The sequence below is a fragment of the Rhincodon typus genome, chromosome 15, assembly GCF_021869965.1.
Source record: "Rhincodon typus isolate 14 chromosome 15, sRhiTyp1.1, whole genome shotgun sequence".
NCBI lineage: Eukaryota > Metazoa > Chordata > Chondrichthyes > Orectolobiformes > Rhincodontidae > Rhincodon > Rhincodon typus.
Genome location: NC_063346.1, coordinates 13,452,507 through 13,472,590, shown reverse-complemented (window position 1 = coordinate 13,472,590; position 20,084 = coordinate 13,452,507). Strand labels below are relative to the sequence as shown.

At 42.0% G+C, this 20,084-nt stretch overlaps 1 protein-coding gene across 5 annotated transcripts in view; it reads right to left on the bottom strand.

Annotated features, from left to right (window-relative positions):
- LOC109930475 (chromodomain Y-like protein 2) overlaps positions 1–20,084 on the bottom strand; it is a 109,696-nt gene that overhangs the window by 21,147 nt on the left and 68,465 nt on the right. For 4 of the 5 annotated variants that reach the window (XM_048605705.1, XM_048605703.1, XM_048605704.1 and 1 more), the window contains exons 5-6: positions 9,366–9,576; positions 4,177–4,320 (exon numbers count right to left, since the gene is read on the bottom strand). In XM_048605705.1, the coding sequence (XP_048461662.1) occupies positions 4,177–4,320; positions 9,366–9,576 (355 nt within the window). Of the gene's footprint in view, positions 1–6; positions 3,405–4,176; positions 4,321–9,365; positions 9,577–20,084 lie in introns of those variants that run through there. The other variant, XM_048605706.1, reaches the window with a different exon arrangement.

Genomic DNA, 20,084 nt, shown 5'->3' with positions numbered 1-20,084 from the left:
CTTGTCAGTTCTGAATGGGAAGCTGTTCTTTTGGCTTATTTTACTTTTCAAACTATGAATCTGGTAAAAATTCTTCCATTAAGCTCAGTGTTTATAATTTTTAAAATTCATTCACTGTCGGGACATGGCTATTGTTGGTATTTCTAGCGTTTTTGCCCAATCCTAACTGCCCTTGGGGAGATGGTGGTGAGCTACCTTTTTGAACCTTGGCAGCCCGGTGATGAAGGAACAACAATATATATCTAAGGCCCGATGGTGTGTGAAGTGGAGGAGTACTCAGAGTGATCCAATACATCACTTTCTTTCTAGTCATTTTAATCTAGAGCACAGGTGATGAGATATTATTTTTGACCACCTTAAAGATACTCTCTTTCTCATTCATATTGTAGATCTTGCCCATTGATCATCAAAACCTATCCACTCTCTGACTGTGACTCCCCTTGGCATTTTTTAAGACTTGCACATTCTCCATATGTATCACTTTTCTCTTGAAGGGGAACCGCAACAGTCAATCTCAATTTCCTTCGCCTCCTGAGGAAGTAGAGGCGTTGCTGTGCTTTCTTGACCATAGGGTTAATGTGGGCGGACAAGGTCAGATCGTTGGTGACCGTCATGCCCAGGAACTTTGTTGGGGAAGGGGGAATAAAAGTTTGATTTATTTGAAGACTTTTCATTATTTCTCAGAAAACTATCCAGCAGCTAACACCTCTCACCTTTCATCAACCCTCCTCAAACTTCTGTTTATCTTATTCAACATCAAATCTATCCTCGGGTCACCTCTCCGGCTAAAGCTGCACCCGGGAAGCTCAATATTCTTTTCCGTTGCAAACATTCTTTTTCGCTTAAATCCTCAATGCTGTATAAAACTCCAGGTCTATCCAAGACCTGTGTACGGTCTTCAAGGCTGTGGAGATTCTTCTTACACCTTTCTCGCACTGTCAGCGTAGGACAGGAGAAAATCTGCAACCTCACATAATCTGCTCCCAGAATCTTAGGACTATGAGATTTCTCATTTCAGTGTACAAGCCTCGAATTAAAAATATCCACAAGACCTTCATAACCCCAACAGGGTGCCACCCAAATTGTCATTCTCTCCTACTTAGCCTGACTCAGTTGGTAATACTCTATTGTCTGGGTCACATGGTTCAATAAAGGTTCATCCACATTGATACTGGGTTTGTCCTATGAAAAGTTATTGAGCAAAACTGTCCTGAATTGTCTGATGTTTCAAAGAGTGAGAGACGATCTCACTGAAAGCCAGAAAATTTGATTTGATTTAATTTAATACTTCATGTGCACTGAGGTAGAGTGAAAAGTGTTGTCTTACATGCTTTACAGGCAGATCGTACTATACAAGTGCATCAGGGGAACAGAACAGAGTGCAGGGGACAATGTTAACCGCTGCTGAGAAGGTGCAGAGAGAGAGAGAGATCAACATTAACATTAAACAGCACCAATCAAACAGTTTGATAACAGTGGGGAAAAAGCTGTTCTTGAATCTATTCGTATGTGTATTCAAACTTTTATATCTTCAGCCCAAAGGAAGAGAGTGGAAAAGAGTATAACTGGGGTGAGAAAGGTCTTTGATTATGCTGGCTGCTTTCCCCAGGCAGGGGGAGTTAGAGATGAGGTCAATGGATGGAAGGCTGCTTTGCGTAATGGATTGGGCTATGTTCGTTGCTCTCTGTACATAGAACCTAGAACACAGAACACACAGCACAGTACAGACCCTTCGGCCCAAGGTGTTGTGCCGACCTATTATCCTACGAAGATCAAACTACCCTGCATACCCTACGTTATGCTATCATCCATGTGCCTATCCAAGAGTCACTTAAATGTCTCTAATGTATCTGTAGTTTCTTGTGGGCTTGGGACTTGCCACACCAAGCTGTGATGCATTCAGATAGGATGCTTTCTGTAGTGCATTTATAAAAAACAGTCAGAGTCTTTATGGAGTCCTTAGCCTCCTGAGGAAGTGAGGCGTTGTTGAACCTTCTTGACCGTGGTGTCAACATGGGTGGACCAGGGCAGATTTTGGTGACCATTATGCCCAGGAACTTGACTATCCCCACCTCAGGACCATTGAAGCAGACAGGAGCGTGGAGAGATTGTTGTCTTTGCACCATGCCATTAAGCTGTCTATCTCCTTCCTGTACTCCGTCTTTGCAAAAGCTTGAGGATAAAGAATAACAGCAGACACCAACTGCAGCTGAACCAAGAAATAATACCAGGGCTTGCAAAAAGGTGAGTCTAAATTATGACGGAGTCTTAAAAGGATACAGGTAAGATGTTCCTCTTGGTTGGGGAACCTAAAACCAAGGTGGCATTATTTAAAAATAAGGGGGATGCTACTGAGGTCTGAGATCAGGAGATATTATTTTACTCAAAGAGTCGTGAACCTTTGAAATTCTCTCCCACAGAGGGCTGTGGAGGCTCAGCCGTTGAGTATGTTTAAGGTACAGAGTTGATAGATTTCTGATCAGGGCTGTAGGGATGTGGTGAGTAAATGGCATTGAAGTGTTTGGTCAGCCATGGTGGTCTTGACGGACAGGCCAAGTTTGACAGGCCAAATGGCTTCCCCCTGTTCCTATATCCTATGCTCTAGTCCCACAAAAGTCCAGGCTGACACTCCAATGCAATACCGAGGGACTGCTGAGCTGTCATCTTTCATATGGGACGTTAAACTGAAGTGGTGTCTGGGTGGAAGTGAAAGATCCTGTTGCACCATTGCGAGGAAGAGCAGAGGAGCTCTCACGCCAAGTCCTGGCAACTACTTATCCCTCAAGCAACATCCCAGAAACAGATCACCTAGTCAATATAACAATGGTCTCTGCGGGGACTTACTGTGTGCAAATTGGCTGCAACGTTTCCTACATTACACTGTTGCTTAAGAATTTTATTTCCTGTAAAGTTCTTTGAGGCATCAAGCAGTTTGGTGCTATATAAATGCAATTTTTTTTTTAGTTTCTGCATTGTTACTTGTTGATTCCCCACTGCATGGATTTTGAGTGAGGACAGGATTAGACTTGGCGGTGATATTTCTTACTAGCCAAACAGAATCCAACACAGTAACTATTTGGCCAATTGGCCCTTCAAACCTGTTCTGCCATTCAGTATGATCATGGCTGATCATCCAACTCAGTCCCCTGTTCCTGTCTTCTCCCCGGATCCTTTGTTCCCTTTAACCTTAAGGACTATATCTCAAACTTTCTTGAGACATTCAATCATTTGACCACAATGGCTTTCTCTGGCAGAAAATTCCACACGCTCACCACTCTGTGGGTGAAGAAAGTTTCTCCTCATCTCAATCCAAAATGGCCTAGCCTGTTTCCTTACGCTGTGATCCCAGGTTCTGGATGGTCCAGTCATCGGGAACATCCATCATGTGTTCACCCTGTCCAGTCCTGTTCGAACGAAGGAAAAGTAGCATGTCTCATGAGGTACTGCAGCTTGGTGGGGGGGGACGGGGGTTGAATCAGTAAAAGTAGGAAAGGAGTGGGTTTACAGTACAACTATCACCTTGTTCAGAGGCAATACTCTCATTACTTTTTAGTCAGAAGGCCAGAGATGCTTGCAGCATTTAAACACACTGCTAAAACTGACTTTTCAATATAGGATTGAGGGAGTGCTGCAGTTTTGACAGTGCCATCTTTAAAATGAAAAGTGGAAAAGTCCTGTCTGCCTGGTCCGGTGAATCGGAGAGATCTTGTGGCATATTCCACTGTCGAGTAGAAAGCTTTTTGAGAGTTTCAGCTGGTATTTATCCCTCAACTAATAACACCAAAGCTACAAGTGGGATCTTTCTCTGTGCTAACTGGCTGCTCTGTTTCCTAACGTAGCAACAGCAAAACAGCCCTCTATAAATGCTTCGTTCTTGTACATCAGCAGGTTTGTATATTTGGTCACAAGGGTAAATCAGAATTGAACCAGTCACTACTCAGGATCACTGTTTATGATCGAAGGTTCAGCTCTGGTCTTCCATATCACTGAGGATCCCTGTTACTTATAGTTATCTTTCTAAAATAAACAAAAAGCTTTCCAATTGTGGGATCTGCATTTTTTAAAAACAGTTACCAAGGGCCAACCGGGATTTGTAAACTCAAATTCGCTCGAATGTACCCATCCCGCAAGCATGTGAACCATAAACCTGGTTGTTAAAGTGAGCAGTAAACTTGCCATTGCACTGCACGATGCCATTTCTTTCACTCGTAACATCACTTCTTGACTAAAGGTTGTTGGCCAGAAGACTTGAGACACCAGTCCCCTACTGCACGCTTCTTGTGCGGTTAACTTTCTCCCACAAAACAGCATTTCATTTGCCTGAAAGAGGAAGATACAGTTTTGTAATTGTTTGTTTCTTGCCTTTAAAAAAAGTCGTCTCCCGCATTTTCACGAAGTAAATGCAATAACATTAGTAGCGACACAAAAATGGTCTCAAGAGGCGCAGTACAAAGTCAGAACACAAGCCTTGAGGTTAAAAATGATTGTGAATGTTCACAGTCTAAAAATAGAAACAGAAAGAAATGCTCGACTGGTCAGTCCCTGTTTGAAATAAGGTACTGGCTCTGTGTCGTGGTATTATTTTTTGATACCCCATTTATCCTTCAATGCTTTATTCAAATGACCAAATCACATGCAAGCCTAAGCATGTCTGCCTTCTATTTTAAGGTGGTTCAGAGGCATCACAGCTGAACAATAACAAGATGAATAGTTCCCTTAAATGCCAAGGGTCTGAAGTGCTCCGTCCTGCTGCTCTTTCCCCATGCCCCCAAATCAGACGACAGAACAGCAAACCGGGTCCTACTGGTTTCACCACCCACCAGACCAACCAGTGGATGCACTGGGGAAACTGTGCGTATTGGCCACTTCCTTGTCAAGGTCTCATGTCACTGGAGGAGCCGTGTGTCAGGAGAAGTGCTGCACTATCAGGTCAGAGGGGAAGAAAAACAGGTACAGCAGCAAACTGCAGGCAGTCAGCTTGATTTCCTGGCTGGCAGATAATCCACTCTGCTGATACTTCTATCTGCACTCTCATGTGGACATAAACATTCCTGTGACATGGTTCTGAAGCAGAGCTGGTGTCTTGGCCAATATTTACACCCTAAACACCATCACTACTTCGTCATCATGCAGCATGAAAACTGGTTGTCACGTTTCCTTACTGAACTCCAAAAGCAACCCCGTGGTTCTAAAGGAAACTCTCAGGTTGTGAAAGGTGCTAGATAATATTACACCACACTGAGGTTGTGCATTGGAAATCAAGTCCCATTAATGCCAGAGTCACCGTAACAGTTAAATTTTATTGTATTATTGAAATACCCAATTTATCTGAATCTGACAGGTAAAAATACTGACCAGCTCTCTGTACTTAACATGGATTTGTACATAAAATTACATTCTAACTACAGGTAAACGACTACAAACTATTCATATAACTCTACTAGTTAAAACTCTAACCACCTTCTAAAATCCCACTACAGGCAGACAAAAAAACACTGGTATCATAACCAGTAGAAGCCAGTAGGACCCAGTTTGCTGTTCTGTCGTCTGATTTGGGGGCATGGGGAAGGAGCAGCAGGACGGAGCACTTCAGACCCTTGGCATTTAAGGGAACTATTCATCTTGTTATTGTTCAGCTATGATGCCTCTAAACCACCTTAAAATAGAAGGCAGACATGCTTAGGCTTGCAGAAAAGAAAATACTGGAGAAGCAGGTATACAAGACTATGGGCCAATTGCTGGAAAATGGGATTAGAATAGTTAGGATAACACAGTGTGGAGCTGGATGAACACAGCAGGCCAGGCAGCATCACAGGAGCAGGAAAGGTAGCATTTCAGGTCGGGACCCTTCTTGGCCGGCACAGACTCGATTGGCTGAAAGGCCTATTTCTGTGCTATTTATGATCTCCATGATGTCACGCCTCTAATAGCACCAGTCCTCAAGGTTCAATGGAGTTCTCTAGCTCCCTGAGCTTTACCTTTGGGTTCTTTCACTTTTTCACAGAAGGCACAGAGTTACTGGTTCACAAATTATAAAGTCTCTGACTTTCTGGTTAAAAGCAAAACTTTACAACAACGAGAGATATCAGGAACTGCCGATGCTAGAGAATCTGAGATAATAAGGTATAGAGCTGGATGAACAGAGCAGGCCAGGCAGCATCAGAGGAGCAGGAAAGCTGACGTTTCGGGTTTGGACTCTTCAGCTTTCCTGCTCCTCTGACGCTGCCTGGCCTGCTGTGTTCATCTAGCTCCACACCTTGTTATCTCATTTTACAACAATGGTTGGGATTAAGTAACAATTCGCTTTCTTTAGCTTTGGTCAGTTTACTGGAGATAAAAGACACATCACCTCCCCTTCCAGAGGTCTGAGAGCTTCTCGCTGTATTGGTCACAACCACAAGCTGTTCAGCTGCCCATGAGCCAATTAGGTAATTATTATCAGGCTGATGACCTTTGACATCCACAATAGGTCTCAATTCCACAAACCAATCATCAACCTGTTGCCAACTGAGTCTCACTCTGTATATACAACCTAGTGTAGTGCCATCTCCTCCTACACCTTCCCCCATGTCAATGCAACCCACAAACAGTTCCAGTAACTTGCTGTTCAAAATTCCAGCAATTCCTCTGTTGTAAAACAGTCCTTTTCTCAACTTATTCCACGGTCAAAAATAAGTAGAAGAAAAAATGTGGTTTTTAAAATAAATGCAGGCCATTCTTTTGTCTTGAGGTATAGAGATAAGTAGATCAAAGACTAGCTTTTTCTCTTCAATTCTGCAGCCTAACACAGCAGGAACTGTGTTGTAGCTGGAACACTCCTTAAGTGACACAGCCTTAAGGTTTTGAGACAACAAATACAAACTTTGTGGAAGCACTTCTTTGTGGTGTGTAACTTCATCTGGTAACGACACCCTGGAGAGAGCAGCTTTTATAAATTTAGGGTCTTGCCATAACGCTTGAGCAAAGCAGTGCTCATAATTCCTATAAACAATCTCAATGCCTTATAGTTCAAGACCACTCTGTATTGTATAATACCTGACAATACAACAGTATGATCTAGCAGTACAACAATATTATCCCTTAGTGGTCTGAGCTGACTTTTATACCCATTGCTTTGGAAGTCTTGGCAAGGTTACCAAGATGAAAAGAATCAGTTCTGACGAATTTTACTTATTTAAATCAATATGATTTACTTTTCCTTAATAATACAAAATGTTAAGTACACTGTGCCTCCTCAAAGCAGGAATTGTCAATTTAAACAGGTTAATTCCTGATGACGAAGAAACATTTATTACTGCTTTTTTTAGTGGCTGACTAGCTTTCTGCTTTCAGAGCTCTCAGCTCCTGCTTACGTCTTGGTCTCTACCGCATCTCCCAATATTCATTTCGAGAAAGGGACAAAAGGTTTTCCAATGAAAAGTCTGAAGTATTGTTTTGACAGGTTTAGGAATCGCTCATTAATCACCATCCACAATAAACCAACAAAGACATTTGTCAATAAGCATCCTATTCTTGCAAGAATAGAGAATGATTTCAAACACAACACTTAAACGTAACCAATGTTTCCCTAAAATCTAATCTGTGAAGGAATGGTCAAAACATCTCAAAATGTGACACTTGCATCTGACCACGGTTTTTTTTCTGTCAGTGGGGAGTTTGACATAATTGGAAGCCAAATGCCAAACCAAACTATGGGTCATGCTTGCTCGCTGCGCACTCTCTCCAATAAAGAGATGGTTCACTTGTGGAAACATTCGTCTTTGCAATAGTCCAGACAACAGTCTTGTAACCTGCAGCAAATACGCCACATGACAAAGGTCTAAAAAAAGAACTAAGTTATGTTGGCACTGAAATGTTCATCACAAGCACATAACAGCTAGGAGCAGGAGCAGGCCATTCAGCCCCTCGAGCCTACTCCACCATTCAATACAATCATGGGTGATCTCATCTCAGCCTCTACTCCATTTTCCTGCCCACTCTCCATAACTCTTCAACCCATTACTAATTAAATATCTGTCAATCTCTTCCTTAAATTTACGCAGTGTCTCAGCATCCAAAACACACTGGGCTAGTAAATTCCACAGATTTGTGACTCCATGAGAGAAGTAATTTCTCCTCATCTCTGTTTAAATCTGTTACCCCTTACCCTGCAACTATGACCTCTTGCTCCAGACTGTCCCACATGAGGAAACATCTGCTTTACATCTACTTTGTCTATCCCCTTTAGCATCATATATATCTCAATTAGATCTCCTTTCATTCTTCTAAACTCCAGACATATAGGCCCAAACTGCACAATCTCTCTTCAGAAGAGAACCATTATGTTGCACTTTACCATTTCAAATGATTATTTTAATGAAAAACATCATTGTCCTCTAAATGAACCAGTTCTAGTGGTATGGCCACACCATGGTCATAGATAATGCACAGTTCTGAATGGGTGGCCAGAATCATTTTATTAATCAACAGGTGAAAAGATTATCTTAACTCTATGCGCCCTGTTAAAAAGTTTATTTCAAAGCTGACTTTACTGACAAAATGATGCTAAAGCAAAGCCAACAAAACTCTAGAACTCAAAATCAGGTTGACTTTAACATCACTATGCTTTAAACCCATAATTAAATTCAATGCCTACATTTTATTTGTCTACACAAATTACACGGGCTATGGGAGACAGCTGGCAATCTGCAAACTTTTTTGTTCAGAAATGCTGAATTTTTGTCGTGCTGCCCCGAATAGATATCAACTTTACGCAACTCTTAAAGACAAAGTATGTCCCTCCAGTGCATAAAAGAAATGGCTGCTGGACTCTGTTCTAGATTGAACAATGTCATGCACTAGAATGTGCCTACCGGGCCACCATTGGCAACAATGACCTTTGTCACACTCCAGTCATCAAAAGCAGCCAGGGGTATTGTGTATCTGCTGACTTAGCATTCAGTGGAGTTGCAGCTTTAACTTCACCCATTGCTGCTTTTAGCCTACGCTCCGAGGTCCATGGCAGTGACTCCTGGACCCTCTGAACGGCTGCATGGCTGTGCAACGTTGAGAGAAAGTTACTTTCAACTGTTGTTTGGTCCACTTGCACTGGTTGGTCCAACCTCATGTCCATCAGCTCTAGGGTCTATACCATGTCAAAGTCAACAGACAATGCAAGCATGAACTGGAGATAACACAAGCATTTTGATCAGCTAAATCAAGACCAGAGATTAGGTGGGAACACTAAGCAGGTAAAGGCAGTGTCTGCAGAGAGAACATTATCCCTTCAAGGGTGGAACTTTGAAGAAAATATAAGGTGGGGAACAGTAAGTACACGTATTTTTACAGTTAACGAGAAAGGTTATTTGCTTAAGCCAAGAACTCACTAGAGCGACTCCCATTATCTGGGGAAAGGTGTACGATGAACATCCAGCAGGCGTTAGACGTATAGTCGCATACGGAGTTTGGAACCATGCTTTTTCACTGGCCCATACAATATCACAGAGCGGGAGAATAGAGGCTCCCAGTCCCAGAGCTGGTCCATTGACTGCTACGACAATGGGTTTCTTAAACTGAATGAAGGCATTCACAAAATCCCTGGAAGAAGAGAACACAGCAAAAAAGAAACATCCATTAGTAAGCAATAACAGATAGTTCCTGTTGAGCTTAGTATTGTTTCAGGTTAGTCTGGGAGCTGGAGTACAATTTCTGACATTGTATATGCTGGCTGCCTCCAGTCAGCTTTACTGCAGTCTCCACATTCTCATCCCAGATCAGCAATAAAGTGAAAGGGAAGCAATTTTAAACTTCATCAACCACAGACTGGATAAAGCACTGAAGCAGGCCATTCAGTCCGTCATCTCTATATTGGCTCTTCACAATATCCCAGCTCGTTCAGGCCTATGCCTTTCCCATTGGCATTGCAAATTCTCCCTCTTCAGATAATTATCTAGTTCTCTTTTGAAAACCACCACTGAATCTGTCTCCGCAACACTCTCTGACATTGCGTTGCAAATCCTAATCACTCATGTGTAATCAAAGATTTACCACAAGTCATTTGGGTTCTTTTGCTATTTATTTTAAATTGGGGTCCTCTGGTCCACACAGTCTGCTACTGAGAACAATTTCTCCCTATCTTCTCTGTCCAGATCCCATGTGATTTTGAATAACTTGGCCAAATCTCTCGACCTCCTCTTCTCTAAGAACAACAGCTTGCAGCCTCTCCAACCTCTGCACAGCCAAAGTCCCACAATTCTGGATCCAATTTTGGGAATCCCGCCTGCACCCTCCGGTGCCTTCACCCCCTTTCTAGATGATGGCACCCAGTGTTGGCCAAACTAATGCCTCATGAATGTTCAGCACAACTTCCTTTTGTGCTTGAGACCATTATAAAGGCCAGGATACCATTGGCCTTCTGAATCTTCTCGCTTCCTTTAGAATTGTACCCTGGATTTTATACCATTTCTCCCTGTTCTGCCTATTAAAATATGTCACTTCATACTTCTCTGTACTGAATTTCATCTGTCATACGTTCTCTCATTTACCAGCTCATCTCTGTCGTCTTCAAATTCATCATTGCCCCTCATAGTTAACCGGCACAAGTCCAAAAGATGACTGTTCTCTATGATTCAGTTTCCTGCCAGTTAGCCAATCTCCTATCCATGCTGCCACCGTCTCTTTCATTCCCCGTGCTTTCACTTTGCTGACAAGCCTGCTATGTGGCAGCTTAATTAATTCTTTTTTGGAAGTCTACGTACACCACACCAGCTGCTTTATCTTCATTCACTCTCTCGTTATCTCATCAGAAAGCTCAGTTCAGTTAAACAAGCATAATGTGTCCTTAACAAAACCACACCGGCTTTCCTGAAGTGACTTGTCCAAGCGATAGTTCATTTTGGTCCTGATTATCATAGTCATCCAGCACGGAAACAGACCCTTTGGTCCAACTTGTCCATGCTGGCCAAGTTTCCCAACCTAAACTAGTCCCATTTGGCCCATATTGTAGTAACTGGTCGATAGTCACTGGCATTATCCTTGCCTCCTTTTGTGGACAAAGGTGTGAGCTGCTGGGGTTAGCCCTGCCAAAGGGAATATTGGCAGCCTTGCAGCCATTTAACTGCTAATTATCTATTTCAGGCTGGAGCTGGGATTTCATAGAATCCCTACAGTGTGGAAACAGGCCCTTCGGCCCAACAAGTCCACACCGACCCTCAGAGCATCCCACCCAGACCCATCCCCATCCCCCATTAACCCCCCCTAATCTAGGCATCCCTTGAACACTATGGGCAATTTAGCACAGCCAATCCACCTAACCTGCACATCTTTAGACTGCGGGAGGAAACCAGAGCACCCGGAGGAAACCCACGCAGACATGGGGAGAATGTGCAAACTCCACACAGACAGTCGCTCGAGGGTGGAATCAAACTCGGGTCCCTGGCGCTGTGAGGCAGCAGTGCTAACCACTGAGCCACCGTGCCGCCCAGGACCAGAATTCACCAGGCTGATGCAAGGCAAGGGTTAACACTCATTGAGCCTGGCACCTTAGACCACTCGACTATCCTGACAAGCTGCACATTTCATTAAACACATTATGAAACTAAGAATAGCAGGACAGGTGATGTGCAACTGTTCTTTCCTCGTGATCTGAAGGGTCTGTATCATGTGAAGGTCAAGGAATATAGAAAATGTGAGATAAGAGATATTTTCATTAGTTAAAACAAGACCAGGAAATAGTGGGAAACACACAACAGGTAAAGGTAGTATCTGTGGAGACAGCAGAGACATTAACTCTTCAAGGATGAAGCCTTCAAAACATAAAGTAAGGAACAATACATACAGATACGTACTTATACAACTAACGGGGTGGTTCTCTCTTTGAGCCAAGAATTTTCAGCGAATCCCATTATCTCCTGAATGCTAGCTGAGTTCGTGTTTACAGCTTAAGCAGCTTCAGTTGACAGTTTATGAGCTGGAGGGTGAACTACAGATGCTGACACATCAGACAGGGTCCTAATTAGCCTAATTTTCTGATTCACTTTAGAAACTCTAGCTTTCATACCCCTACAATTGCCCTCACTTGTGTTCAAAACTTAAGTATTAGACTCACTCTTCTCTCCCTCAGACTGAATACCAAATCTAATCATAAAATGATTGTTGCCACTGAGGGTGCCTTCAATAATCCTGTATCAGAGATAGTAGGAACTGCAGATGCTGGAAAATCTGAGATAACAAGGTGTAGAGCTGGATGATGCTGCTGCTTGGCCTGCTGTGTTCATCCAGCTCTACACCTTGTTACCCCTTCATTAATCCTCCCTTGTTTTACAAATAAATAAACAGTCTGCTCTGCGGTCGGCTTCACTATATACTGTTCTAAGAAACTATTTATCTCAAAACATGCAATGGGCTCCTTATTGAGGCTACCTACGCTAATCTGACTTTACCAGTCTCTACTGATTAACACTTTACCTTTCTGACAAACCTCCACTAATTCTTCCTTTATACTGCATTCTAATATGCGGGTAATGTCAGGGGGCCTGTCTGCTGGTCCTGCATGTGCTATGGATAATGGGGTGGGGGGGGGGGGGGGGGGGGGGGGGGGGGAAAAAAAAAAACAAAACAAAAAAAAAAATTGGTGAATGCACTATACCTGGATTTCCAGAAGACATTTGATAAGGTGCCATATCAAAGGTTATTGTAGAAAATAAAATCTCCTGGTGTGGGGCGTAACACACTGGCATGGATAGAAGGGGATTACCAACCAATCAGATCTCTAGGAAACTGTCATTACCTTGTTTGCTCTATATGTGACTCCAGACCCACAACAGTGTGGTTGACTCTGAACAGCCCTTCAGGCAGTTAGGGAAGGACAAAATATGCTGGCCCAGCCAGCAATGCCCACATAAATTAATTAAAAAACGGAATTCAACTTGGAGCTTGTACTGTGTTGCTTTCTCCATGGTAACACCTCGACCAACGACTTGGCAGACAAGAACAGGGATTCACAAGAAACTGCCTTGAAAGTGAATGAAGCAAGGACCATTACATAGTTAAGAGAAATCATACAAATATTTCAAGTTGAGAAAGATATAATGATGCAGAGAGAGAGAAAGAGAGAGAGACACAGAGAGTGAGAGACAGAGTGTTGGCTAATGGAATTCCTTTGAGTTATGCTAGCTAGCACAGATATGATGGGCTAAGGGCCACCTTCTGTGATTTAGAACTTTTTTTTAATAGTTTGACTTAAATAAAAGATAAACGGAAATAAAATTCCTCATTTGGAGTCCATCAGGTGGAACAGATGGGATGCTTAATTTAGACCGTATACAAAAATGCAGATAATTAAAATGTGCATAATTCAATAAAATTCACCAACAGGATCAACAAAATTGATGACGTAGGAAAAGCCTTGCAGGTTTTGAACTGGTGATAGAAAGCTGTTAGTAACTGGCTCTGGATCCTGCTGACACACTTGGCAAAATGTCAACGATTGAATTGGTGGATACTGAAACACAGCCCAGCTGCTTACTCAGACACAGTGACCTTAACAAATTATACTATAGCCAGAAATTGCACTGACTGAGCATTCTACCTGAATGATTATTCAACGTTCAGATGTTGGCTAGTAAGCTGTACATTCCCAAGATACTGTATTTTAGATTTGCTGCACTCACAGGGTTTATTTTTTGTCTTTTTTGCTCAGGATTATTAGCTTATTGATGATCATATTTCTGAATATTAATGCACAATAATTTACAGACCACAGCTAAATATAATTTCCAACAACCACAAAACCAGGGGTGCAATTTGCGTAAAGAGTTGCTGACCAGTCCAATCCTTTGAAAGGGTTGGAGTTCCAGCCAAGTACAATGATCTAAGTGACTCTTAAGAGCATCGTGTTGATGTACTCGAGAGATTCTCCAAAGTGCAACTGAAATCTTAATAACTCGCTTTGTAACTTTTGCACTCTACCAGAACAAACAACGATTTTGTTTTAAATGAAATGTCTGCCTTTCCTGTCATTGTTACCAACTTTAGTCTCAACATTTCCATCGATAAGTATTCAATTAGCTGTTATAAAAATAGGGCTCTGAACAAATTAATAAATATTTTGATGGAAGAGATTGGTTCAATTTCCGATCTTTGATGGATTTTCCTCACCATTCACAGATTTTTGCTCTCTGCTTGTGAAGAACAGAAAGTGCGCGCATGTGTAAATTTTTTGGAATGTTACTAATACATTTCCCCCCCCGTTGGTTATACACTTCAGCTCCATTTTAGAGACATATTTAGTTAAACTGTTCAGAGATGTTAGGACACACCTCTGGGGCAGGTAGGGACTTCAACCCCAGGCCTCCTGAACCAGAGGTAGGGACACAACCTCTGTGTCACAACGGTCTATTTTCTTTTTATGCTGAATATGTACATTGAATCCTGCTGGAAACTTGTTAATCAACCTGTTGAGAAGTGTTATGACGCATCTCTGGAGGACAGATGGGACTGTAACATGGACAATCTGGCTCAGAGGTAAGGATGCTACCACTGCACTACAAGACCCTAAACTCCAATTTATATTGAGCAACGGAAAGTACAGGACTATATCCCTTTAAAGCTACAAAAGCAACTGTTTCCAAGTAAATTTTGGATGGGACGGTACAGATACCAAGTAAGAGATCTTAATTCCTTTATTTAGCGGTTGTACACCATGTCTGTTGTTGTGTAATATCTTTCTTTGAAGAGTGATACAGAAGGCTTGTGTGACAGGAAGTACACGCTAGATACACTGTTAATGCAAGACTACCAGCTGATCCTAGCAACTACAGTCAGCAATTAAACTGAAACACCTGCATTGAGCTGAGACAGCAAAAAACCCCTATCTGCAGAAACATATTGGAATGCATTCTGAATAGCGTAATGTATTCTGAGTGTTACAAGGTCAAAAATAAGTTTTTATTTCTATTTGCCCATGACTGAAAAATAACTAGGAATATAAAATAGCATATAAAACAGAACAGTGGTGAGATCTGGACAGCTTGAAAAATTATTCAAATTTGCAGATGTTCTGCCCTCAAAAATGCATGAAGTTGAAACGACTGCAATATCAAATACTATAAAGCATTGTAATTCTCTAGCCTCATGTGTATTTTGACCTTCCCAATAAAAACCTATATCCTTGAGAAAAAGGACCGTAAAGATAAGAAGCTACTTACTGAGGTTACATGCAGCAATTATAAAATTGGGAATATGCTTATTTACTTGCAGTGGGTAAAGTAAATATTGTTATTGGCCAGTAAATTCCCACAGAAACTGTTATTAGTATTATCCTTGGAGGGAAAGTTAAGCCCAAGGAGAGTACATTTTGTTCCAAGAACTTGCTCCCCATTGTGTAAAAAAAATAAACAAATAATGTTCCTTGACATTTGTTAATAAGAAAAAAAGTCACATTTTACAAAGGAACAATTTTGTGACTCGTTGCTGCATTGTGGAAGGTCACTGCCTGGGAGCAGTTACTAGGGCTCGGTCAGACACTGCATTTATTTCAACAGGGAGCGAACTCAGACCCTTGTGGGGAACAATGCATGCTTGACCACCTTGCTAGGGTATCATGTGGGATGCTGTCCTCCTTTTCAGCTAAAAATTAGGCGCAGATTATGCAAAGTAAGTGCGGTATGGTTGATTAATAGTCCTTAAATAATAATATCTTGCTAACACAAAGTCAAAAATAAGTTTCTGTCACTATTTAGCAACTCTTCGGTATAGACTTCGATCTTTTTGCTCTTTACAACTACAAAAGAACAAACTTGTCTCACAAGTTTTTAAAAAATTCTTCCTTTTCAGTCATGCTTATTCCTTGCATAAAGTGCCTCGTCCACCAGTTTATATTGATAACAGCAGCGCTTTGGAGTTAGAAAGGACTGCACTTGTGGAAGTCTTGGAGTTATTCCACCACTTGTAGGTTATTCGACTAACCGCACACTGTGTTCTCAAATAGTGCAGTGGTTTTCTGAAGCTGTAAATTCAAAACAATTAAAATTAGGGAGCAAATTTAACTGTGAGGTTGTTGAATTGCTCACCAAGCTGGCTTGTTTTCATTCAGACGTTTTGCCACCATGCTAGGTGACATCATCAGTGAGGCCTCCGATGAAGCGATGTTGTTCTACTCCACTTGGAATTTATACTGTCCGGTCTGTTATGGTGAGTAGTGTCATTTCCGGTTTTGATCCGTACGGATTTGTATATGGGATCCAATCCTATCCATTTGTTGTTTGCATTATGGGCTGAGAACCATGCTTCTAGGAACTCCTGTGCATGTCTATGTTTGGCTTGGGCTACTATGGTTACGTTGTCCCAGTCAGAATGATGGCCTTCATTGTCCAAGTGTACTTATATTGGGGAAAGTTCGTCATGTCGTTAACTTTCCTTAATATAAGTACACTTGCACAATGAAGACCATCATTCTGACTGGGACAACATAACCATAGTAGCCCAAGCCAAACTTAGACGTGCACAGGAATTCCTAAAAGCAAGGTTCTGAACCCATAATGCAATCAACAAACATATAGGGTTGGATCCCATATACAAGCCCTTACAAATCAAAACCAGAAATGACAGTACTCACCATAACAGACCGGACAGTATAAATTCCAAGTGGAGTAGAACAACATCGCTTCATCGGAGGTCCCACTAATGATGTCACCTAGCACGGTGACAAAACATCTGAACGAAAACGAGTCAGCTCGGCGAGCAAGTCAACAACCTCACCCACAACCTGAGGTACAAATCTTCACTAAAACCTTAAAGCAAATTTAACTAAATTCCTTCCTGTGATGCATTCTACAGTGATAATGTGTTACTTGTTCAAGTGGAGGGATTACAGTTCGTTCAGGGCGTGGGTGAATAATCACCATGTCCCCCTCCGCCATCTCTTCAAAAAGGTCCACTCAAGATTGTGATAGCACTGGCAGGTCTATCTGTCAGGAGGATTAAAACAGCGCCCTCCACCTCCATAATGAATAGAAGCAAGAACTATTGCATTGTGAAGAATGACACTAGTAGAAATATAGATCAATAAAATCACTCCAGCAGAGTGAAGACAGCTCTGGAATCAGGCTAATTTACTCTGGTCAAGTTTCTTTCTCATAGTATATGCAGCAGAACATGCAGCATATCAAGATGTCATTCAGCCCCACCTGGCTATGTTCCAATTTGACCTCCTCCTTCCTCACCTAACTCCGTCAATGTAATCCTTTATTCGCTCCTCCCTCATTCATTTATTCAGCTTCCTCTTAAATAGATAATCATACCGAGTGCAAAGGAAGATGGTTGTGATTTTTGGAAGCCAATCATCTCAGTTCTATAACATCTTTGCAGGAGTTCCTCAGAGTGCCATTGTAGGGTCAAATATCTTCAGCTCCCTCATTAATGGTCTTCTATCAATCATAAAATTAGAAGTGGGAATATGGCCTGTTGGCTGCACACTGCTCAGCACTATTTGTGATTTCTCAGATACTTAAACGGTTTGTGTCCAAATGCCTTGTGGAAAACCTTCAGGCTTGTGTTGGAAAGCGGCAAGTAACATTTGCATCACACAAAAGGCAGACATTGACGATCTCCAACACGACAAAATCTAACCATCCCGCTTGAAATTCAATAACACTATCATTGTGGAATCCACCACTATCAACATTATACTGGGGACCACTACTGACCAGAAACTGAATTGGCCTAGCCATACAAATACAGCAGATGCAAGAGCAAGTCAGAGGCTGAGAATATTGTGCCACAGTAAGTTCCTCCTGACTCTCCGAAGCAAGTCAATGACCTCTAAGGCGCAAGTCAGGGACGTGATGGAGAATATTCTCTACTTGTCTGGCTGTGACGTTCTAACAACACTCAAGAATCTTGGCACCAGCCAGAACAAAGCAGTCTGCATGACTGTCATCCCATCCACCATCTTCACATTCACTCCTTTCATCACTGAAACAGAGCAGCATCAATGTCCACCATCTACAAAATACTTGGCACCAACTCACCAGAGCTTCTTAGATGGCACTTTCCAAATACTCAGCCTCTGCGATCAAGAAAGTCAACATCCCCTTCCAAGCCACATACCATCCTGACTTGGGGCTATTTCGCCATTCCTTCACTGTCACTGGGCCAAAATCCTGGAGCTCTCACTCTAAACAGTACTGCTGATGTGTCTACACCACACTGACTACAACAGTTCAAGAGGGTGTTCACTCCCACTTTCACAAGGGCATTTGGGGTGGGCAATAAATTCTGATCTAGCCAACGATATACATAAAACTTATCAAAGATAACAAAAAAAATTCTACAGGGTACTGGAGAGACCACAGTTGGTGGCCCACTTGCCTGAGTAAGCAAATAGTTGACAATCACTGGAGTGGCTCTTGGGATGAGTGAATTGTTCTCTGAGGAGGGATCGAGTTGGCTAGACCCATATTCTTCAGAAGAATTGGCATGGGGTGGCGCAGTGGTTAGCACTGCTGCCTCACAGTGCCAGGAACCTGGGTTCCATTCCATCCTCAAGTGACTGTGTGGAGTTTGCACATTCTCCTCGTGTCTGTGTAGGTTTCCTCTGGGGGCTCTGGTTTCCTCCCACAGGCCAAAGATGTGCTCGCTAGGTGTATTACACATGGAAAGTGCAAGGTTACAGGGATCAGGTAGGAGGTTGGGTCTGAGTGGGATGCTCTTCAGAGGGGCAGTGTGGACTTGATGGATTGAATGGCCTGCTTCCATAGTGTAGGGATTCTATGAATCAGAGGTGATCTAACAGAAACACAAAATTCCCAAGGAGGCTGGACTGGACAGAAGCTGAGAAAACGTTTCCCCTTTTCGGGAACCTAGAAAATGACCCCACAGTTTCAAAAGAAGATAAGATTAGGATAATGAGAAATTTCTTCATTCTACCCCATATAGCAGTGGATGCTCAGTTATTGAGTGTAGCAACCTTTTTATTAAAGGCCCTAAAGGGACCAGGAGTATATTCTGGATAATATCCCAGATAGTTAAGAGGTACGCGTAAACGCAGTAACTTCTGAGCAAGCGAAGCTGCGAGATATCAATGTCCCTCAAAAAGTCTCCATAAAAACACACAGTAGGCAACAGAGACATAATGCAGGGGTTATACGTCTCACTGTTATACTTTATTCACAGCGTAAATACTTGGACATCATTTTATTGCGGTTTTGAGGTGTATAATTTTTATTAGTTTATCAAGACTACTGGTTGATTAAGTGCCGGTAAATAAAAAGTTTGCTGTACGTTTGGAATACAGGTAGATAAATTATTGGCTACAAAGGGAATTAAGGGGTATGGGGAAGGTACATACACCCCACTTGCCTGGATGAGTGCAACTCGGTTGGGAAGGGGAGGTCAAATCCCTCTGATAATTAAAATTGAAACACAAGCCCCCAATCTGTTATGGCAGGAGTACAGGTCCCCTTCTAATAATTAAACCCGAAACACCCATAGAAGCTCGCCTCACCTCACCTAATCTGTTAAAAAGGAGGGGTTAAACGAAAGAAAATTCCTAATATTCACTTTATGAGCAACAAGTAACAATTTATTTATTTAACCCAAACAGTGAACAAATTAACAGAACTACTAACAAATTAAACAATTCCCCCTTAAGTACTAACTATTCTCAAACAGAACAAAATTCTAATAGTATGCTGTTCCAATAAATATAAGTCCCACTTATAAAAACCCAAGTAATAATTAAAAATAAACTAAAACTTAGACTCTCAAAAGTACAGCCAGGTTAAGTCTTTTGGAATGTTCTTCGCCTTCTCTGTTGATCTTTCTGTCAGGAATGCTTTCTCTGTGAATTCTTCTGTCAGGAATCTCAGCTAGCAGTGCTGTAGTATCTTTATCAATAGATGGTGCTTTCTCAGAGAGCTTACAGATTTCTGTGAGAGCCAGATATTTACTCTTCAGATGGCAGCTTGGTCTCACACCAATTTTCAAAGACCTTCTTCTTATATACTACTGATGACCATCTTTTTTCTTATAATAGGATTGGTCTGATGCTTTCAAAACCATCAGATTTAAATTCAATTGGTTTTCAATCTCTAAGTGCTTGGTTT